The sequence below is a fragment of the Leptonotus elevatus genome, chromosome 3 (genome assembly GCF_054856555.1).
Source record: "Leptonotus elevatus isolate MCC_2025b chromosome 3, RoL_Lele_1.0, whole genome shotgun sequence".
Classification (NCBI taxonomy): domain Eukaryota; kingdom Metazoa; phylum Chordata; class Actinopteri; order Syngnathiformes; family Syngnathidae; genus Leptonotus; species Leptonotus elevatus.
Genome location: NC_141241.1, coordinates 2,004,684 through 2,028,529, shown reverse-complemented (window position 1 = coordinate 2,028,529; position 23,846 = coordinate 2,004,684). Strand labels below are relative to the sequence as shown.

Below are 23,846 nucleotides of genomic sequence, written 5' to 3'. Positions count from 1 at the left end.
GCTAATGGAATCCCCCCTCTGGTGCCAGGTTATGAGAATTTTTTTTTAATCTGTCCTCATAATTTAGTAATATGTTCCCACAGTTAAGTAATCTTACCTACACTTTTATACAAATATTATAATATTTTATGCGTGTCTTTTGTCCCAGTGAGGTAGCCGTAGCATGCGGCCAACTGTGGCCGAAGTGCTGCGCATGCGTGGCTGCCGCTGTAAAACCTATGCACATTGTCAATGGTGTAGACGCCGCAGATTTTCACGAAATCATTTTCCTCGAGTATTTACTAATCGCGCTAAACCTCGACTCAGTTCGTACATCACTACACAATGGACTAAAACGACTACTAAATTACATCTTCCTATCAGGATAATCTCGTCAGAGAGCACGATGACTTCTTTGGCTAATGTGTTTTAGCTTGCTAGCCGCTAACAAGAAGACGAGTTTGTCAGCAACACGTCGCTAAAAAAAGAGGTCAAGTGAGCGTAAAGTGTTGTGATAGTCGCGTGAAAATGTGTACAAGAAAGACACCGGAGTACAATGAGGAACTTTGTGGAACAAAAGAGGACATCAAGCCACAACGTCATCGGTTGGACTCGCTTTGCAAATTGGAGCCACGAGATGTTTTATCACACCGTACGACTGGTTCACTTCTTTCTCTCACTTGTTTACCAACTACTTGATATTCTTAAAGTATTCCCGTGTTTATTAATTGTAAGCATTGTTAGCATTTGAGATTACTTTTAATTTGACATAAATAACAACATCCAATATTTTGTACTAGCTCGGATTGCACCTGGTGGATTAGATTAAACCCAGATCTGTCTAAAATTCGGTAATTCAAACCACATTTAATCTTAAAATTTCAATTTCAGATTTGGACATTTATTCCTGCCTTTAATCCAGATTTCAGCCCGTATTGCGTATTTCAAAATCTAAATGCCAAATCTGGATCAGTCTGATGCTGAAAATAGCCATTAAATTAATCCCATTTTGGGGTAGGATTAGGCTATGATCCCATGAAACAAAAGTCGGCAACAGTTACACTTAAAAAAATCTTCTCTCTTTGTCTTTTTGTGTCCTGTAGATGTCAGTGAAGAAGATCTCCGTCCCGAGCGGCAAGATGCAGAGTCTCTACAAATTCAAGAAGAGCAGGAGGAGCCAGATCCTCCTCAGATTAAAGAAGAAGAGCAAGAGGTTGCTATCGCCAAGTTGCCATTGACTGTTGTCATTGTGAAGAGTGAAGAAAGTGATGGAGAGCACTGCGGAGGATCACAAACAGATGACAACCTGCTACCGCCACTTTCAGATGGTGACGACGCAACGTCGCAGGCTTCTGACGATGACGACGGCGATGATGATGATGATGATGATGATGATGATGATGATGATGATGATGATGAACACGGAAAAGGTGATATGACGTTTCACAATGACAACAGACAAGTGAAATGTTCTCAGTGTGACAAAGTTTTTATCAGCAAGTCAAACTTGATAGAACACTCAAGAAGACACACTGGAGAAAAACCTCATGCTTGCTTATTTTGTGAAAAAAGATTCGTTGTGACGGGAGATTTAACAAGACACACAAGAATACACACTGGAGAAAAAAATCTTGCCTGCTCAGTTTGTGGGAAAATATTCATTCAGAAGGGAGATTTAACAAGGCACACAAGAACACACACTGGGGAAAAACCTTTTGGCTGCTTAGTTTGCGGGAAAAGATTTACTGCAGCACACACATTAACACTTCACACAAGAGCACACACTGGGGAAAAACCTTATGCTTGCTCCATTTGTGGGCAAACGTTTGCTAGAAAGAACAATTTAACGAAGCACACAAGAACACACACTGGGGAACAACCGTTTGCCTGCTCAGTTTGTAGTAAGAGATTCAACGATCAGGGACATTTAGCAGCACACACGAGAACACACACTGGGGGGAAACCCTTTTCCTGTTCAGTTTGTGGCACACAATTCAGACAGAAGGGACATTTAATAGCACACAGAAAAACACACACTGGGGAAAAACCTTTTCCCTGCTCAGTTTGTGGTAAAAGATTCACCCGCAACTCAAATTTAATGAGGCACACAAAAACACACAGAGGAGAAAAAGCATTCAGTTGCAATTTATGTGATAAAAGATTCACTCGTAAGGATCAGGTCAAGATACACAAGTGTGCGAGTGAAAAGAGCAGCTGAAAGGCTCTGCTGTCTGTCGGAATAATATGGAATCTTCCCTGTCAAATATGGGCCCGACAGATTTTGTGCGGCAAAAGACGAGCCTACCTCCAGTTCAACAGTGACGTCCACAATTTCAATACCCGATATGCTCATTGGTTGCATTTTCTAACATTCTACACTCAGCTCTGTCAATTTTTCATGAGTATATATATATATGGGGGAAAATCTTCTACAATATATATATTGGCGTATGGTATAAGAGAATCCTGCATTTTCCAGCACTGCTCCATTGTTACAGGATTAAAAAAAAAAAAACATCCAAAGGAAAACCCGTAGAACAGCTCTGAAATGACAAAATCTTGGGCTCTTTTTCAGAAATACAATCTTCTTCTGACAATGTCACCTTTTTATGGTGTATGTTTTGTGTGTTTACTCTGTTTTCGTCTCACTTTGTTAGCATCTGTTGCATCCAATGGAATTCTTGGGAACAGTTTTTTTTTGCAGTCAGCACCAAAGAAGCTTGTTGTACGGATATTTATGCGAAAGCGGGTGGGACTCAAAAATACTTTATTCTTCCTGCTCATTTTCAGGCACAGTTAGAAACGTTTCCTTCCTTATTTGTTCTGGTGTGAAACACTTCCTCGTTAGGAGGTTATAAAATAAAATGTGTATGCATGTATCTGTGTTTTATTATCAAATGCTATTTCCTGAAATAAATGGAAAATGAATTAGACGTCTACAAACTCTAATATGATGTTGGGGCATTGTGTAAGACTTAACACAACACACATTTCATTGCTAATGGTTCTGACATCGTGATGCAGTTTTACGCGGAGATATTACGGAGCCCCACTGTTGCCAGGGTATGAGAAAAAATCACTAAACTGTCCCCATAATTTAGTAATATGTTCCCACAGTTTAGTAATTTTACCCACACTTTCATACAAATATTACAATATAGTATGCAAGTCTTTTGTCCCAGTGAGATTGCCGTAGCAGAAGTGTTGCGCATGCGTGGTTGACGCTGCAATACGTATGCACATTGTCAAATGTCCATTGTGTAGACGCCGCAGATTTTCACAAAATATTTTTTTCTCGAATTTCTACTGAACGGACTAAACCTCGGCACGGTTCATGCATGACTACTTAATGGGCTAAAACTGAATAAATTACATCTTCCTGTCCTGTCCGGATATACTCCTCAATAGAGCACGATGATTTATTTGGCTAATTTGTTTTAGCTTGCTAGCCGCTAACAAGAAGACGAGTTTGTCAGCAACACATCGCTAAGAGATCAAGTGAGTGTAAAGTGTTGTGATTGTCGCGTGGAAATGTATAAAAGAAAGTCGCCGGAGTACAAGGAGGAACTTTGTGGAACAAAAGAGGACATCAAGCCACAACGTCATCTGTTGGACTCGTTTTGCAAATTGGAGCCACCACCACGAGTTGTTTTACTAAACAGAACAGGTTTGTTCACTTCTTCCTCTCACTTCTTTACCAACTAGTACTTAATATTCTTAAAACTATTCCTGTGTTTGTTAATGTAATCATTGTTAGTATTTTAGGTCACACATTTAATTTGACATAAAGGACAACATCCACCAATTTGTACTAGGTGGATCTGATGGGCCCACTATTTCCAACATAATCCACTTGGTGGATTAGATTAAACCCAGATCTGATCTAAAATTTAATATTAACATTTTAAATCCAGATTTGGAAATCCAATCCCGCCTTTCATCCAGATTTGAGCCTGTGTTGCACATTTCAAAATCTAAATCCCAAATCTGGATCAATTTGATCCTGAAAATAGATTAATCATACTTTGGGGTATGATTAGACTGTGATCCCATGTATTAGTTTCACATAAACTCATTGTCATCAATAAATATCTCTTACATTTCCCAGAATTAATAGCGTAAAGAGATATTCTTAATAAATGAAACTTCATTATGTATTTTTTGGACAGCAAAATCTCAAATTCCACAAATGTAAAATAAAAATCAGTTCCGTTCCGTCTTCAATTCCGCTTATCCGGGGTCGGGTCGCGGGGGCAGCAGCTTTAGCAGGGAATCCAGACTTCCCTCTCCCCAGCCACTTCAGCCAGCTCCTCCGACGGGATCCCAAGGCCTTCCCAGGCCAGCCGAGAGACTTAGTCTCTCCAGCGTGTCCTGGGTCGTCCCCGGGGCCTCCCGCCGGTAGGACATGCCCGGAACACCTCCCCAGGGAGGCGCCCAGGAGGCATCCGAACCAGAGGCCCGAGCCACCTCAACTGGTTCCTCTCAACGCCGAGGAGTAGCGGCTCGACGCTGAGTCCCTCCCGGATGACCGAGCTTCTCACCCTATCTCTAAGGGAGAGCCCGGCTACCCTGCGGAGGAAACTCATTTCGGCCGCTTGTATCCGGGATCTTGTTCTTTCGGTCACGACCCGCAGCTCGTGACCATAGGTGAGGACAGGAACGTAGATCGACCGGTAAATCGAGAGCTTTGCCTTTCGGCTCAGCTCCTTCTTCACCACAACGGACCGATACAGCGTCCGTATCACTGCAGACGCTGCACCGATCCGCCTGTCGATCTCCCGCTCTAACCTACCCTCACTCGTGAACAAGACCCCAAGATACTTGAACTCCTCCACTTGGGGCAGGATCTCAACCCCGACCCGGAGAGGGCACTCCACCCTTTTCCGACTGAGGACCATGGTCTCGGATTTGGAGGTGCTGATCCTCATCCCGCACTCGGCTGCGAACCGCTCCAGTGAGAGCTGGAGATCACGGCCTTGTTAAATCTCCTCACTGAACTCCTTCCATGTCTCGAGTTTTTGCCTCAGCGACCGCCGAAGCCGCATTCCGCTTGGCCAGCCGGTATCTGTTAGCAGCCTCCGGAGTCCCACAGGCCAAAAAGGCCCAATAGGACTCCTTCTTCAGCTTGACGGCATCCACCAGCGGGTTCGAGGATTGCCGCCACGACAGGCACCAACCACCTTACGGCCACAGCTCCGATCGGCCGCCTCAACAATGGAAGCGCGGAACATGGTCCACTCGGACTCAATGTCCCCCGCCTCCCCCGGGACAAGGGAGAAGTTCTGCCGGAGGTTTAAACTCTTTCTGATAGGGGATTCTGCCAGACGTTCCCAGCAGACCCTCACAATACGTTAGGGTCTGCCTGGCCGGACCAGCATCTTACCCCGCCATCGGAGCCAACACACCACCAGGTGGTGATCAGTTGACAGCTCCGCCCCTTTCCTTATTATTATTATTATTATTATTTTTTTTTTTTTAAGAGCTCAGTATTGTTCATTCGGAAATGTCATCATCATTGCTCTTTTTATTTTTATTTTTTATTTTTTTTATTTTAATATATATATTTTTTTGTGTGTGTGGGTGAGTATGTGTATGTGCGTGCGTGCGTGCGTGCGTGTATTTGTTAGCTCACCAGAAAACCTATTAGAAAAAATCTCATACCGTTCACCTAAACCGAACACCAGGAGACCCGAGGGGACCGAAGAAAACCAAGGAAGGTGAAATCCAGCACCGATCAGACACCCCCCACCAGAACTCCTCCCCAGCCCAAGAAACATCCAGACCCCAACAAATCCAAAAAACATAAAAAAACGCCCCTCTCTTAACCCGAGTGTCCAACACATACGGCCGCAAATCCGATGACACGACTACAAAGTCGACCATCGAACTGCGGCCTAGGGTGTCCTGGTGCCAAATGCACATATGGACGCCCTTGTGCTTGAACATGGTGTTCGTTATGGTCAGTCCGTGGCGAGCACAGAAGTCCAATAACAAAACGCCGCTCGGGTTTTGATCAGGGGGGGCCGTTCCTCCCAATCACGCCACTCCAGGTCTCACTGTCATTACCCACGTGAGCGTCGAAGTCCCCCAGCAGAACGAGGGGGTCCCCAGGGGGAGCGCTCTCCAACACACCCTCCAAGGACTCCAGAAAGGGTGGGTACTCTGAGCTGCTGTTCGGTGCATAAGCACAAACAACAATCAGGACCCGTCCCCCCACCCGAAGGCGGAGGGAGGCTACCCAATCATTCACCGGGGTAAACCCCAACGTACAGGCGCCTAGTCGGGGGGCAATGAAGTATGCCCACACCTGCTCTGCGCCTCTCACCGTCGGCAACTCCAGAGTGGAAGAGGGTCCAGCCCTTCTCGAGAGGATTGGTACCAGAACCCAAGCCGTGTGTGGAGGCGAGTCCGACTATATCTAGTCGGAACTTCTCAGCCTTGCACACCAGCTCGGGCTCCTTCCCTGTCAGAGAGGTGACATTCCATGTCCCCAGAGCGAGCTCGCCCCCGCCTTTGGCTGCCACTCCAACTCACTGCGCACCCGACCCCTTTGGCCCCTTCCACCGGTGGTGAGCCCATGGGAAGGGGGACCCACGTTGCCTTTTCGGGCTGTGCCCGGCCGGGCCCCATGGGTATAGGCCCGGCCACCAGACGCTCGCCTTCGAGCCCCGCCTCCAGGCCTAGCTCCAGAGGGGGGCCCCGGTGACCCGCGTCCGGGCAAGGGAAACAAAGATCCAAAGTTTGTTTTCATCATTGGGGTCATTTGAGCCATGCTTTGTCTGGTCCCTCAGCTAGGACCTGTTTGTCATGGGTGGCCCCACCAGGGGCATGAAGCCCCGGACAACATAGCTCCGAGGCTCATTGGGACACGCAAACCCCTCCACCACGATAAGGCGATGACTCACGGAGGGGAAAATAAAAATCCAAATAAATAATTCTTAACTAATTAATTGATAATTTTTTTTATCAGGTCTAAACATAACATGACCACCTTTTTGGTATCAAAGCTTCTGAGATTGCTCATCACCTCACTGTCTGAATTTAGTGAGTTGAGAAAATATCAAAACATGCGACTGTACGTTGTGTCATCCTCAGACCCCGCTGCATTAGTAGGAAGTGGAATTACAATGTTTTTTAGTTTTAGGCTGCAATAACGGATTCATTAGTTTACAAAAACAAAAGTCGGCAACAGTTATCGTGCATCCCTCATGTCAATATTGCCCCCAGTGCTGTGCTGGTAGAATTTCTTGATAAGATGAGACATGTTGCACTCATTTAGTTTGCACCACTCTAAAGGGTCAAACGCATTGTTTGCATCAAGGCAACTCTGCTTGAGGCTTGACTTAAAAAAATGATTCTCTTTTTGTCTTTTTGTGTCCTGTAGATGTCAATGAAGAAGATCTCTGTCCCGAGCGGCAGGATGCAGAGTCTCTACAAATTCAAGAAGAAGAGGAGGAGGAGCCAGAGCCGCCTCAAATTAAAGAAGAAGAGCAAGAGGTTGCTATCGCCAAGTTGCCATTGACTGTTGTCATTGTGAAGAGTGAAGAAAGTGATGGAGAACACTGCGGGGGATCACAAACAGATGACAACCTGCTACCGCCACTTTCAGATGGTGACGACGCAACGTCGCAGGCTTCTGACGATGACGACGGCGATGATGATGATGATGATGATGATGATGAACACCGGAAAGGTGATATGATGTTTCACAATGACAAAAGACAAGTGAAATGTTCTCAGTGTGACAAAGTTTTTATCAGCAAGTCAAGCTTGAAAAAACACTCAAGAAGACACACTGGAGAAAAACCTTATGCCTGCGCATTCTGTGGGAAAAGATTCGTTGTGACGGGAGATTTAACAAGACACACGAGAATACACACCGGAGAAAAACCTCTTGCCTGCTCAGTTTGTGGGAAAAGATTTATTCAGAATGGAGATTTAACAAGGCACACAAGAACACACACTGGGGAAAAACCTTTTGGCTGCTTAGTTTGCGGGAAAAGCTTTACTGCAAGACGCACTTTAACACTTCACACAAGAACACACACTGGGGAAAAACCATATGCTTGCTCCATTTGTGGGCAAATGTTTGCTAGGAAGGACAATTTAACAAAGCACACAAGAACACACACTGGGGAAAAACCTTTTGCCTGCTTAATTTGTGATAAAAGATTCGGTCAAAAAGAACATTTGAATAAACACAAAAAAACACACTGAAAAAAAATCGTTTGCATGCTCCGTTTGTGGTAAAAGATTAAGTGATCACGGGCCCTCTTTGGATTCTTGTTTTTGCCCACAAACCTCCCTTTCCTTTGAGAGCAAAAGTTAATTCTTAAAAGTGTTTAGCTGCCCGGGGAAAAAGCTGACCCCAAAAAGTTGGAATTCCCAAGATTGCCCGGCGCAACCCGATCCAAAATCCTTCAGAATTTTACTATTGGTTGGTTCTCAATAATTTGTATGGCATTAAGGCAAATATAAAAAAAATATTAAAATATGTCCATAAATTAGCAAAGTGAAATATAAAGATCTGAAATACAAATACAAGGAAGTGAAATTTTTAATGTCCCACAGATAGTGATTCCAAAATGGCGGCCCAACCTAAAATGGCAGCAGGCAATGCAACCCAGTGGTTGAAAAAAGAAAGATGCATACCTTGCTATCTCTGTCGGCACGGGAAAAAAGTGAGAAGCATGGTTGCGAGTTCAAACTGTACAAGTTAACCCTTTGGTGGAAGTACGATTTTAAAGAAATTATACAATGCCTTGCGAAAGTATTAGTCCCCCTTGAACTTTTTGATCTTTTGCCACATTTCAGGCTTCAAACATTAAAGATATAAAATAGGATTTATTTATTTTTTGTGAAGAATCAACACTAACTGGGGGTCAATTGTGAAGTCTAATGAAATGTAATTGATTTTTTTATTGTATTTTTGTTTTGATTGATTTTTTTCTTCTTCAAATAAATAGCTGAAAATAGGGCATGTGGAGTTATTCACCCCCTTTTCTCTCAGTGCAGCCAACTGACTCCCTGATTATTTCTGAATGATCTAATGTTGAAGTAAACGACTGATGATGATAAAGTGTCCATCTCTGTTTAATCTCGTCTCAGTATAAATACACCTGCTTTGTGATTGTCTCAGAGGTCTGTTAAAATAATATTGGGGAGCAAACAGTATCGTGAAGACCAAGCAAGACCGGGATAAAATTGTGGAAAAGTCGAAAGCAGGATTAGGAAATAAAAAGGACAACCTGTGATTTTCTACTTCCATCCGCCATTCACACACATCATCAGTTGAGAAATCACTTTTTTTTAAAACAATATTTCATTGTCAGCAATGTTTTTGTGCAGCAAACTATTTTGTAAGTTTGCAGCTCTACTGCTCACTCAGCATCCACTTTAATAAACAGTGTAAAAAAATTTTTGATTTGGCTGAGTGGAATTTTTTTATGAAACAAACTTTTTTTTTCTTTTTTTCTTTTCATGACTTCATTTGTGATGAAAATTGATGACATTTGTGTTGGCGAGTTGACAATTTTCCTTGAGTTATATTTGTCTTATTCAAAAAGCCGTAGGCTTGATCATAGATCAAGGCAGCGTCGGCACCGTCATCACTGGTGGTCTGCCATTTTAGGAGAGGCAAACGTGGATGATTTGTGCCCTTAAATATTTATAACTCGCTGAGTTCTTGGTGGATTTAAAAACGGATTTGTTTATTATAATCTTATTAACATGGCTATGATTCAGGCACAATTTTTACATTAAAAAAACACTGCATAGTTGTCTGTGTCATCTATTGTGTCATAGTTTACATATTACAATAATGAAAATAGGTTAAGAGTATCTATCTATTTTTTATCTAATTATATTTTAAAACGGGGCAACAAATCTAATTAATATATATTAATTTGTCATTTTAAAAATCTAAACAGCTAAGTTGTGAAATTTAGTTGCATTTTAATAAATACACTTTTCCACCGCAGAAGTGCAGCCACTACAAAAGTGTTTTGTCCTAGTGTTGTAGCCGTAACATGCTATCAAAATGGCCGATCCGTCGCGCATGCGCGGTGTCGATTATGTAAAGCTCGCAGGTCGTGGCTTGACCATGCGCTTCATGAAATAATTATTCTCGAATAACTACTGACTGGACTGAAACCTCGACACAATACGCGCGTCACTATTTTACTGGACTACAAACAGAATACATTCGAACTTCGTGTCCTGGCTAAAGTAGCTTAGCCTGTTAGCCGCTAACAAAGAGACACTTGTTTGCAACACATCACTAAGAAGAGATCAATTAAGTGTTAAGTATTGTGATCGTGGCGTGAAAATGTGTACAACAAAGACGGCAGATTACAAGGAGGAATTTTGTGGAACAGAAGAGGACATCAAGCCACAACGTCACCAACTGGACGCGCTTTGCAAGTTAGTTGTCTTGCACAGAGCAGGTTTGTTTACTTCTGCGGCGGGTTCTGCCCCTCATTTGCTTACTAACTACTTAAAAATATTCCTGCGCTTATTTTTTAATGGAATCCTTGTTATCTTTTTAAGTTAAATTTAATTTCACATTATTAACATCCAATGGTGTGTACTAGGTGGATCTGATGGTGTCCCCTCATCATTCTGTGGACCCAAAGATGAAGCTCGCCAGTGCAGAGGTTGCACTTTTTTTTCTTCTTTTTTTTACTCGCGAGTTCCATCCTGGCCTAAAGCATAACTGCAACCACTGTGCAAAGATTGTGCCATGGCGCCACACTTGAGTTTGGACTGTTTGGGGAGAACACTAAACACTGAAACGAAGATACAAGCTGATAGGCGCATTTTCAGTTAAAAATAATCTGGGTATTGGTGGAGCATGCATGATGTAGAAAAATCTTTAATATCTAATATACAATTGTTTGTGAGAGCCCTAGGAGAAATCAATTTAATGGATTATTATCATTATCATCCAAAATATATTTTTAATACAGCCATGCAGTACTGTAATTAGTGTGAGTGGTGGGGGTCATTAGGAGTGCTTTGTGGGGCGGTCCTCCACATATGTCGTGGTCGCCACATTATTGATTGCCCACATCACATCATCCGCAAGGCGAGATCTTTTTTATCTGCCGATGTCATGCACGGACCTGAGCGACTCTGTTTCCGCAACGTCAGGCCCAGCGTACTCGGGTTGACTTCGCTCCGAGGTCTCCTTCCTCTGCATATGAAGGAGGCCACTACGATTGGCCGTGAAAACACTTTGTTCCATTCCACAAAAGTGTACAATGGCGCAAATGGCCATTACGGCCAGATCTACCAAAATACCAAAAGAAAGAAAACTCCACCCATGTGCACAGTTGGACTGCGCTTTGTGCTAGAGACCACATACTGTAACGCTTATTTTAAATACACTTTAATTTTGACTTTCTTTGAATTTCAATTTTACTTCCTGCTATTCAAATTTGAATTGCAATTCCTGTTTGCCACCTCAACTCAAACCCAAGAATTAAATTGGAGTTTAGGTGTCATTCTCAGTTCAATTCTGAATTTCGTACAGCACAAACTACAATTAAGTCAAAAATAATAATAATAATAATTTTTAAAAAATTGTTATCGTATCAGTCTTGAGATGCAGAAAGTTTTCGCTTTCAGCTTGAAAAAAAAAATGTGTGCATCCCTAATCTTTTTTTCGCTCTTTGTCGATTGTCAGTTGTTGTCATGGTAATTTGCAACAATTGAATGAGGGCAACTGGACTGGAGATTGTCTCTTTGTGTTCTGCAGATGTCAGTGAAGAAAATTTATATCCTGAACAGCAAGAGCCAGACTCCCCACGAATTAAAGAGGAGGAGGAGGAGGATCCACAGCCCCCTCACATAAAAAAAGAACAGCAGAAGGATGACATCACCACGTTTCCATGGACTGGTGTCAGTGTGAAGAGTGAAGACGCTGATGGCCTCGTAGCTCCACTTTCAGATGGTGACGACAGATCCTCACACTCTTCTGACTATGATGATGATCAACCCTCAAAAAAAGGTGATATGACGTCTCACGCTGACAGTAAACGAGTGAAATGTTCTCAGTGTGACAAAACTTATTTCGACAAGTCAACCTTGAAAAGACACGAAAGATTACACAGTGATGTAAAACCTTTTGCTTGCTCAGTTTGTGGTAAACAGTTTGCTTTAAAAGGTGATTTAAACAAGCACACAAGAATACACTCTGGAATAAAACCGTATGCTTGCTCAGTTTGTGGTAAAACCTTTGCGAGGAAGTCACATGTGACAAGCCACACAAAAACACACACTGGTGAAAAACCTTTTGCCTGCTCACTTTGTGGCAAAAGTTTCTCTCGAAAGACGCATTTAAAGATGCACACAAAAAGACACACTGGTGAGAAACCTTTTGTGTGCTCAGTTTGTGGGAAAAGATTGTCTACCAAAGACAGCTTAAAACAGCACACTCTAGTACACGCTAGAGAAAAACGTCACGCATGCTTAGTTTGTGGTCTAAAATTTTCTCGACAGAAAAATTTAACATTGCACACAAGAATACATGCTGGTGATAAGCCTTTTGTCTGCTCAGTTTGTGGGCGTAAATTTTATGCAGATCAAGATTTAAAAAGGCACACAAAAACGCACACTAGGGAAAAACCTCTTGCCTGCTCTGTTTGCGATAAACGTTTTTTTAACCAAAGTGAATTAAAAAAACATACAATCGCACACAGTGGGGAGAAACCGTTTCTCTGCTCAGTTTGTGGTAAAACATGGCATACAAATAAAGATTTAATAATGCACTCAAGGATTCACACTGGAGAAAAACCCTTTGTCTGCTCAGTGTGTGGTCTAACTTTTACTTTCAAGCAAAGTTTATTTAGACATTCAAAAACACACAGTGGAGAAAAGCCTTTTGCCTGTTCAGTTTGTGGTAAGACATTCTGTACAAAGATACAGTTAAAAAATCACACCACAAGACACACTGGGGAAAAACCTTTTGCATGCTCAGTTTGCGATAAGCGGTTTTCTTTCAAAAGCGATTTAAAAAAACACACAAGAACACACACTGGGGAGAAAGCTTTTGTCTGCTCAGTTTGTGGGGAAACTTTTTCCGTAAAGGCAACCTTAACAATGCACACAAGAACACACACTGGCTAAAAACCTTTTACCTGCTGAGTTTGTGATAAGATGAATTCAAGAACATTGGATAAAACACACTGAAAAGTCATTTTCCTTGCTGAGTTTGTAGTAATAGTTTAAGTGATCACCGGCCCTCTTTTGTATATTATCCAGTCCACAATCCTTTACGGCATATTAGTTTTATTCATTTTTACTTTGGGACACATTATAACAGGTTACATCGGTCACATCATATCATTTGCAACATTAATATCCGAAATCTATCTATCTATCTATCTATCTATCTATCTATCTATCTATCTATCTATCTATATATATATATATATATATATATATATAAAGATCGGATATTGTCTTGCATAAATACATAATGGCGCAGATAGGTCCAAGGTTTGAATGACTTTCACAATCGTGGAGTGTCAAATGATCCGGATATATCGTTAAACTTCATTTTCAAAAAATGCAAATTGGTGGTTTTCCATCAGTTTATTAACGTTTGTGTACAGTACTTGCCGTTTGTAGGTTTGCAACTGTACTGATCACTCAGCACAACCGTGTAGTGTTTTTTTTTTTTACTTGACTGGATTTTTGTGTGTAACAAGTTTGTTTTTGTTTAAAAATGTGTTTTGTTTTTGTTTTCATGAATTAATTTCACTATGTGAGGGGATACAATTTGTATTGGCGCCCGGATGATGTTCTTTGAATTACATTTGTCTTGTTAAAAAAAAAAAAAGAAGGGCATGTGCTTTTTCAGTCAGCTTTGTTTTCCTGTACAATTCTGTATTGGTTTTATTTGTATTGATAACTGTTTTTGTTGGTTTGTTTGTTTTGAATCAAAACTAATAAATCAATCAATCACAAACGTGCTGACATTGGGCAAGTTAGTTTGGGGGGCGTAGGAGTGGGGGTGTGAGTGTTTTTTTTATTTATTTTTCTGCTTTCAGACGTTTTGCGCATGCGCACTGTGAATTAGGGCGGCGCCACTGTTCGTGACTTGGACACGCGCTTCACTAAATGCAATGGTTCTTCTCGAATGACTACTAAACAGACTGAAACCACGACATATTACGTTCGTCACAATTTTGCTGGACTAAAGCGGAATAAATTCAAACTTCGTGTCCAGGCAAACTCGTCTGGGTGCATGTTGAAGCTTCTCTGGCTAAATTAGCTTAGCTTGCTACCCGCTAACAAAGAGACGCGCGTTAGCAACACATCGCTATTGTGATCAAGTGTGAAAATGTGTGCAAGAAAGATCACAGAGTACAAAGAGGAACTTTGTGGAACAGAAAAAGACATCAAGCCACACTACCAACTGATTGCGCTTTGTAAGTTGGAACCTCGAGTTGTCTTGCACAGAGCATGTTTGTTCACTTCTTCCCCTCATTTCCTGCGCTTATTTATTAATGAGATCCTTGTTAGCTTTTTAGGTTAAATTAAATTTGACACTATTAACATCCAATGATGTGTACTAGGTGGAGCTGATGGCGTCCCCTCATCGTTATGTGGACCCAGGGGTGACCGTGAAGCTCTCCATTGCAGAAGTTTTGGTAATGGATGTTTTTGCACCTCAAAATACATTGATTGAATAGCCAAACTGAGAATAATATGTTTTTGATTTTCCCAGTAGTGTATAACCGTAGAGACTGACTGAACGCACACAAGCTAATGTGTTGCTTAAAGCACTTTTTGTGCGGATGCCATTTAACCAGCCAGTTAGCACCGAGCCTCAACGGCTACTAGTGCCGCTTTAGTTGCAGCGTCACTCCCAAGCAATAAATCATCGCCTCCATGGCAGTGAATAAGGTACACACCTTTCACGACACGACACCTTTTGTTCTCAACGTTTAACATTGGAACTGTTTGAAGCTGTCAAAAAAGAAATACGTTTGTTTTGAAAACAAAATTTCAATTTTAAGTTGGAATGGTTTGAATCGGTCAAAAAAGAAATACGTTTGTTTTGAAAACAAAATTTAAAGTTTAAGTTGGAATGGTTTGAATCGGTCAAAAAAGAAATACGTTTGTTTTGAAAACAAAATTTAAATTTTAAGTTGGAATGGTTTGAATCGGTCAAAATAAATCTAGAAATTAAAGGGGTGGTGGCACCCCCCAATTTTTTTAATAAACCTTTTCAGGTTAACTAAACCGCAGTTTAGCTATATGCTGCCACCACCTTTCACTGGTTAGGTCCGGAGTCAGAGACGGGAAATACCATAGCGCACACTTCCGAGTACCATTAATCACAACCTTTATTGCAATCGTCAACCATAAAACAATTATTAAATCACGCCCACCTAAAACCTAACCCGAAATTCCCCCATACTTACACCCTCTTTCTAAAACCCGATAATCTACTTAACCGGCCCGTTGGCCAAGACCCTTCCGCCAGTTCTTGGCAGGAGTCCACTGGGGGGATGCCGGCCCACATCAGAGCGCTCTACCGACGTGGCCGGCTCGTGAAAGCTCACTCAAGGCGCTTGTTCGTCCGACCTGGAATGCAGTCCGTGAAGGGGCCACCGAGAACGGCTACCGCCGTGGCTGGCGCTCGTTGCGCAACCCGAATTGCGCTCCGTGCCGCGCGTCCCAAGGCCAGCGGCGCGTCCAAGCACTGGAATAGGGTGGGACAGATGCTCTGCAACGGTGCTGGTCAACCAGCGGTTCGGCTCTCCTACTTCCCCAGCCCTAACTACCACTTGCCCTCGCGCTAGAACCACTGGACCTACAAATGCCTATCTTCGCCGCCGGCAGCCCTATTGGCTACAAACGACACCCACCCCCCACTTGAGTGCACGACCGCCGCCTGGCTCCTCTTGCATTCGCCTCGCCAAGTGCTTTGCCGACCTTTGCTGCACTCCCCAGACCCGTGTTTAAGTTTAAGGCCCCGTCCACATGAAAGCCAGTTTCAATGTATCCAGCTTCAAAGTTTCTTACCGTTTAGGCCGTTTGTCCACACGATGCCGCAATTTCGGAGCTTGAAACCGATCACTTTTGAAACCGGGTTCCAGAGTGGAAATATTTCAAAATGTCTGTCTGGACACCATATGCAGGATACAACTCCAGTGATGACGTAATGGTTGCAGCTCGATGACGACGCATTGATGATGACGTAGGCTCCAATTCTCGCGTGACTGCGCGCAAACAAACCGTCAGTCTGTCAACAACAATGGCGGATAGCCGTGTCGTAGTCGTTTTGCGCAGCCTCCTTAGCTTGCTTATGCTTTTGCAGCAAAATATTTTGCTTCTCTATTCCCACGTTCAACAAGCGGTGTTATACTCGAATCACCCGCCATTGTCACGTTTCCTGTGTTCGTCTTTTTCATGTTGTTTTCATTCATGCACAGCCATGTTTGTTCTGTAGATTGCAATAAAGTTTTTGAATATGTCATTTGGAATGAATGGGCTACTTTTTATGTGGCACATAAATTTTTGGGCTTTTAATGCTCTATTTTTGTAGACTGTCACTTGTCGTAAAAATAGGTGCATCTCAATTTTCGTGGCAGCGCAACACAGTCCTGTGCTGTTCGTGGCCGTCTTGCGCCTTTCTGGGCGTTCCGTCGGACACAGCTGGCATGCCAACGCATCTGGCAATTACAGAAAGTAGACTGCACTCAGCCTTAAGATGGCCGCATCTCACTTTTCAAGTGTTATTCGAGCGTGTTTGTGAATTTGGTAGACTTCTCCCTGGGTGTTCCACGATCAGCTCATTGCCAATTTGGTCACAAAAAAGAGACAAAACTCTAGACTGCCTCAAAGGAGGTCTAGTTTCTAGGTCTAGCTCTCCTCCCTCTGCAAATCTTTTTTCTGTCTTTGCAGATGGTCAGTCGTTGTCATGGTAATTTGCAACGGTTGAATGAAGGCAACTGGACTGGAGTTTGTCTCTCTGTGTTCTGCAGATGTCAGCGAAGAAAATTTCCAACCTGACCATCAAAAGCCACACCCCCCACAAATTAAAGAGGAGGAGGAGGAGCCACAGCCTCCACACATAAAAAAAGAACAGCAGAAGGATGACATCACCACGTTTCCATGGACTGGTGTCAGTGTGAAGAGTGAAGATGCCGATGGCCTCGTAGCGCCGCTTTCAGATGGTGACGACAGATCCTCGCACTCTTCTGACTCTGATGATGATCAACCCTCAAAAGGTGATATGACGTCTCACGCTGACAACAGACGAGTGAAATGTTCTCAGTGTGACAAAACTTTTTTCGACAAGTCAACCTTGAACAGACACGTAAGAATACACAGTGGAGAAAAACCTTTTGCCTGCTCAGTTTGTGCTAAACAATTTGCTATAAAAGATGCTTTGAAAAAGCACACGATAATACACTCTGGAATCAAACCTTATGCTTGCTCGGTTTGTGGTAAAACCTTTGCGAGGAAGTCACACGTGACAAGCCACACAAAAACACACACTGGTGAAAAACCTTTTGCCTGCTCAGTTTGTGACAAAAGATTCTCTCGAAAGACGCATTTAAAGATACACACAAGAAGACACACTGGTGAGAAACCTTTTGTCTGCTCAGTTTGTGGGAAAACCTTTTCCACAAAGGCCTATTTAAAAGTGCACAGAAAAAGACACACTCGGGAAAAACGTCATGCATGCTTAGTTTGTGGTCTAAAATTTTCTGTTAAGAAAAAATTAGCAATGCATACAAGAATACACACTGGTGAGAAACCTTTTGTCTGCTCAGTTTGCGGTCGTGCATATTATACAAATGAAGATTTGAAAATTCACACAAGAACACACACTAGGGAAAAAACATTTGTCTGCTCAGTTTGCGATAAGCAGTTTGTTTACCAAAGTGGATTAAAAAAACACATCATAACACACACCGGGGAAAAACCCTTTCTCTGCTCAGTTTGTGGTAAAACGTGGTATACAAATAAAGATTTAATAATGCACTCAAGAATTCACACTGGAGAAAAACCATTTGTCTGCTCAGTGTGCGGTCAAACTTTTACTTTCAAGCAAAGTTTAGTTCGGCACGCAAAAACACACAGTGGAGAAAAGCCTTTTGCCTGTTCAGTTTGTGGTAAAACATTCTGTACAAAGATACAGTTAAAAAAACACAGCACAAGACACACTGGGGAAAAACCTTTTGCATGCTCAGTTTGCGACAAACGGTTTTCTTTCAAAAGCGATTTAAAAAAACACACAAGAATACACACTGGGGAGAAAGCTTTTGTCTGCTCAGTTTGTGGGGAAACTTTTTCCGTAAAGGCAACCTTAACAATGCACACAAGAACACACACTGGCTAAAAACCTTTTTCGTCTGCTCAGTTTGCGATGAGACTCATTCAAGAGGAACATTTGATAAAACGCACTAAAAACAAATCTTTTCCTTGCTCAATTTGTAGTCATAGATTAAGTGATCACCGGCCCTCTTTTGTATGCTACCCACAATCCTTTGCGGCAGCAATATTTAAATTAATTTAAAGTAACAAGCCACCGTCAAAATTTACCGATCACACAAAGACGCTCAAGAGTTTCACACTAGAGGCTCTAAATAATAATTTTTTAATTATTATTCACACACATTCACAACAATTATTCACTCACTCATTTACCTTCATCGTTATTAATTCATTGATATAAAGTTTATGTATTTGTATACATACGTATAATATTTGTTCTGTTTTCTTGTTTTCCTTATCTTTACTGCATGATTTATGTTCGATGTACAGCTCTTTGCATACAGCAATGCTTGTTTTAAAGTGCTTTATAAATAAAGTTGAGTTGAGAATTCTATTTTTTTTTAAATAGTACAATGCAGTATATATAAAACAAACAAATACAGTACAATTTTAGTGAACGGGAGCTGAACATAAAAAAAATTGCATTCATACTGTAGAAAAAAAGCAACTGTAAATATAAAAACCGGAAAATCTGAAATACCAAAATGTGTGTGAGGGGAGGGAGATATAATAAAGAAAAAAAACAACATGATCGCCATGCAGGTGACGCATGTACAATTAGTGGCAAAGACAAATATTGTCCTGCATAAAATTCATAATGGAGCGCATAGATCCAAAGTTTGAAGGACATTCACAATTGTGGAGCGTTGAATGGTTCTAATATATTGCTAAGCTTTAATTTTCAAAAATGCAAATGAGTGGTTTTCCATCAGTTTATTAAAATGTGCGTAAAGTACTTGGCATTCTGTCAACAAGGTTTGTAGATTTGCTGTCCTGTATCACTCAGCATCCTCTTTAAACAGAGTAATTGTTTTGTTGGCTTGACTGGGTGGAATTATAAAACAAATGTAATACGTGTTTTTGTTTAGTTTTCGTGACATGGTTTTCTTTGAATTACATTTGTCTTGTAAAAAAAAAGAAAAGAAAAGACATCGGCTTGATAAACTGCGACTTCACCCTGCGCCATTTTGGTTGGCTTTGTTTTCCTGTGCAATTGACTGTTTGTTTTACAGTATTACCTAAGGCTATTAAAATCAAAATCAAAGTTCCAGTTTTCTTTTAGTGGCTTTCTTACATCTCTAGAATCATCTTCAACATTTGCAAAACAGTAATTTGTTGCCAAGTACCATGGATCCATTGCAAAAAGCCAGACTCTTTCTCAAAATCCTTACTTCATCTGGATGGGTGAGCAATATATTTTCTTCTTCCTGGGGTTGCAGATGGAATAACGAAAAATAATTGAGAAGCACTGCTTTAAGCCCATGTTCAGAAGTGAACAGAAACTGTTTCATAACGAGATGCCCAATGTGGAAATGTTAACAAAAGCTCGACATCTAACTTAAGAATGTTGCAGATATCTTTATTATTGTCTATTTGTTTTGTCTGTGCAGTTTCATGGTCGTATGTACTATCATAAACATAGCTGCCAAAAATTATTTACTTTATGATTATCGATAAATGTAGTAAACAGAGATATTGTTGGACAATGGCTGAATTTGCACAATACTTTATTTGTCTTTGTTTTTGCTCCGATGGGGAAAAATGTAAACATCAGCAGCAACAGTTAGTACTTGAGTAGTCTTCTCACTGAATTCTTATTTACTCTTACTCATGTATTATTATTATTATAAGTATTAATTTTTACTTGAGTAATATTATCTTAAACAAGTCAAATAATTCTTACAAGATCTGTCTTATATTTATTACAATTTTCTTATGCATATGCATTGTGCAGGTACTTAATACGTATTTTGTCTGCGCAGTTACTTAATACGTATTTTGTCCTAGTGGTGTAGCCGTACAACGTCATAAAAATGGCCAACCTGGTGCATATGCGCATTGCCGATTTGTAGGCCCCGCAGATCGCGACTTGGACGCGCTTAACGACCATTCCTCTCGAATTAACACTATAAACGGACTTGATCCACTACATAGTAAGTCCATCACTACATTACTGGACTAAACCAGAATAAGTTATATCTTCGTGTCTGGATAAACTCGCTTGAGTGCACGTTAAAGCTTCCCTGGCTAACTTTGCTGTGCTTGCTAGGCGCTAACAAAGAGACGCGCGTGTTTGCATCGCCAAGAGGAGATCAATTGAGTGCAAACATTGGCGTGAAAATGTGTGCAAGAAAGACAGGAGAGTACAAGGGGGAACTTTGTGGAACAGAAGAGGACGTCAAACCACAAAGCGGTCTACTGGACGAGCTTTGCAAGTTGGATCCTCCAGTTGACTTGCACAGAGCAGGTTTGTTCACTTGTTTCTCTCACTTGCTTACCAACCACGTAGGATATGTTTTGTATTTATGTATTTGTTTACAATGTGCTTACGTCACCCGCGCACGGGTGCTCGTGAGGAGCATAACGCATCTGCGCATGCAAGCCAGATAAGGCAGAGGCTGGGAGGGCACACATTTAGGCTTTACTTATCATTGACTTATTTATGTATGGTACAGTGAGGTTACTATGTTAGTACTCAGTTACTATTGTAATTTTGTCGGATAAACTGTAAATTTGCCTTAAGCCCCACTGTGGGACATTTTATAAGTAGTGAGTGCCCAGTTCCATTAAATTAATGTCAGGGCTATTTTTATTTTTCCAGCTCTGAGAGAAGACGCCAAGAATTTGTTTGCAAAGTGCCGTAGCTGATTTAACTCTTTTGCTCATCGTCAAGCCAACTGGACAACACTTATTTGTTGAAGACAATTCACCTTTTATCCAACCATCTTCTTCAGTTCATCTTATATTACGTTAAACATTGGCAAGACATTTTTGAAACAATAAAATGCAACCTAAGACTTGACTGAGCAAAGCTTGACTATTGTTTTCTTGTGTCCTGCAGACCTCCGTGAAGAAGATCTCCGTCCTGAGGAACAGGAGTCTTCACGAATTCAAGAGAAGGAGACTCCACAGATGAAAGAAGAGCTAAATCTCGATCATGTTAAAGAGGAGGAGCTAGAACCTCCTCACATTAAAGAAGAAGAGCAGGAGGATGAAATCACCAAGTTTCCGTTGACTGTTGTTAGTGTGAAGAGTGAAGATGATGATGATGATGATGATGATGATGGAGGATCACAATCAGACGGCCTTTTAGCGCCACTTTCAGGTGACGACATGACTTCACACTCTTCCAAATGTGGCTCTGATGATGATGATGATGATGATGATGATGAACATTGGAAAAGTGATACAAAGCGTCACACTGGCAACAGACGAGTGAAATGTTCTCACTGTGACAAAACGTTTGCCAACAAGTTATCCTTGAAAAAACACAGAAGAACACACTCTGGAGAAAAACGTATTGTCTGCTCCGTTTGTGGGAAAATATTCTCTAGAAAGACGCATTTAAGAATGCACACCAGAACACACACTGGGGAAAAACCTTTTGTCTGTTCAGTATGTGGTAAAGAGTTTTCGAGGAAAGATAACCTAACAACACACACGAGAACACACACTGGGGAAAAACCCTTTGCTTGCTCAGTTTGTGATAAAACATTTGCTAGTAGTATAGAATTACGAAGGCACTCAAGAACACACACTGGAGAGAAACCTTATGTATGCTTAGTATGTGGTAAACGGTTCAGTGGGAATGGGCAACTAACAAGACACACAAGAACACACACTGGAGAAAAACCTTATTCCTGTTCAGTTTGTGAAAAAAGATTCACTAATAAAAATACTCTAATGGTACACACAAGAACACATACCGGAATAAAACCTTTTCCTTGCTCGGTTTGTGGTAAAACCTTTAATACAAAGGAAGAGTTAAATAGGCACACAAGAGTACATACTAGAGAAAAACCTTTTGCCTGCTCAGCTTGTGATAAAACCTTTACGGCAAAGGAAGCCTTAAAAAGGCACACAAAAAGACACTCTGGAGAAAAACCTTTCGCCTGCTCCATTTGTGATCAAAAATTCTTTGCCAAGGTACAGTTAACAACACATGTAAAAAAACACACTGGTGAGAGACCTTTTGTCTGCTCAGTTTGTGGTAAAACGTTCACCGTAAAGCAAAATTTAACAACGCACGCAAGAACGCACACAGGGGAGAAGCCTTTTGCCTGCTCAATTTGTGGTCGAACATTTGCTGCTAAGACAAATTTAAAATTGCACACAGTAACACACACTGGTGAGAAACCTTTTCCCTGCTCAGTTTGTGGTCAAACGTTTTCCGTAAAGCAAAGTCTAATTAGGCACACGAGAACACACACTGGGGAAAAACCTTTTGCCTGCTCAGTTTGTGATAAAAGATTCTCTGTAAAGTCAAATTTAACATCGCATACAAGAACACACGCTGGTGAAAAACGTTTGCCTTCTTAGTTTGTTGTAAGAGATTCATTCAAGAGGAACATTTGTCAAAAAAAAGACACTGAAGAAAATGTTTTGGGTTGCTCAGATTGTAAGAAAAGATCGCACAGTGGATCCGTTAGTTCTTGCTATTATCATTATTGTTAAATTTTATTTTCAAAAATGCACGTGTATTCAATTTAGACAACTTCAACAATATGATGACAATATAGATTTTTTTTTAATTTTGGTCACAAGTGGATAGTCTGTGTTTATTCAAATTTATTCAAAGTAAAAGGAAAGATGTGGTTCCAAACTGAAATAAAATTGTGAACTTCTTTCCATAATATTTTAGACTGGGCAATTTTATACACTTTGCACTTTGCGTGGATTAAATTTCAATTGCTCCATTAAAAAAAAAAAATCACAATTTTTTATTTCTTTACGTTGCTTTAATGTCTTTAATTGTGTTGTTTGTGAATGCTTGTGTGAGCACACTGAGTTGCCTTGTACCTGTATATGAAATGTGCTATGTAAATAGTTACCTTGCCTAAACATATACTTAGTTCTATCTATCTATCTATCTATCTATCTATCTATCTATCTATCTATCTATCTTATAATTAGATGAAATCTATTTAAAACAGGGCAACAAATACAATTAATTTGTCATTTTAAAAATCAAAACAGCTAAATTGTGAAATGTAGTTGCATATTAATTAATAAATACACCTTTGTCTTCTGTTTTATTATTAAAAGCTTTTTTTTTAAATTGTGTTTTATCCAAATGTTATGGTGAGTTGTAATTTTGCTCAAGTGACAGAATGTTGGATGGGTGGTTTACAAGACGTGTTTACAATAGCTACGAACTACTTAAATAGGGCATTTAAGCAAGTAATGCTCACGCTATGAATAGCTTTATTAATTTTTTTTGTTTTTTGCACAAGCTATGAATGTTAAGTATACGTTAAAACTGATTTAAAAATCAGTATACTGTGCATTATTGTTGTCTGAACATTTTGCATAGGATTTATTTTTGAATAAAAAAAAAACTTTAAATA

The 23,846-nt window shown here is 41.0% G+C and overlaps 3 protein-coding genes across 8 annotated transcripts; all 3 read left to right on the top strand.

The window, feature by feature from the left end:
- Window positions 1-181: 181 nt before the first annotated feature.
- LOC147176607 (uncharacterized) lies at window positions 182-2,858 on the top strand. Its single transcript, XM_086070474.1, has 2 exons — window positions 182-631; window positions 1,083-2,858. The coding sequence occupies exons 1-2, from the start codon at window positions 508-510 to the stop codon at window positions 2,195-2,197; spliced, it is 1,239 nt and encodes a 412-aa protein (XP_085926600.1). The 5' UTR covers window positions 182-507; the 3' UTR covers window positions 2,198-2,858.
- A 349-nt stretch (window positions 2,859-3,207) lies between these two features.
- On the top strand, window positions 3,208-9,397 carry LOC147176606 (uncharacterized). The gene is made up of 2 exons (XM_086070478.1): window positions 3,208-3,646; window positions 7,364-9,397. Exons 1-2 carry the CDS (start codon window positions 3,511-3,513, stop codon window positions 8,194-8,196), a joined length of 969 nt encoding a protein of 322 aa, XP_085926604.1. The 5' UTR covers window positions 3,208-3,510; the 3' UTR covers window positions 8,197-9,397.
- Window positions 9,398-10,026: 629 nt separating this feature from the next.
- LOC147176605 (uncharacterized) lies at window positions 10,027-23,844 on the top strand. 6 transcript variants are annotated; one of them, XR_015094297.1, is made up of 7 exons: window positions 10,027-10,424; window positions 10,572-10,634; window positions 11,738-11,989; window positions 14,562-14,636; window positions 14,714-14,892; window positions 16,980-17,225; window positions 20,635-20,742. XR_015094297.1 is itself a non-coding variant. In XM_086070445.1 (7 exons), exons 1-7 carry the CDS (start codon window positions 10,307-10,309, stop codon window positions 22,816-22,818), a joined length of 2,430 nt encoding a protein of 809 aa, XP_085926571.1. In that variant the 5' UTR covers window positions 10,027-10,306; the 3' UTR covers window positions 22,819-23,844. The 6 variants fall into 6 exon arrangements, 5 of the variants coding, with proteins under 5 accessions (XP_085926571.1, XP_085926576.1, XP_085926577.1 ...); XM_086070445.1 differs by lacking the exon at window positions 14,714-14,892 and adding an exon at window positions 21,341-23,844 and having other exon boundaries at window positions 20,549-20,746; XM_086070450.1 differs by lacking the exon at window positions 14,714-14,892.
- The last annotated feature ends 2 nt before the right edge of the window (window positions 23,845-23,846 follow it).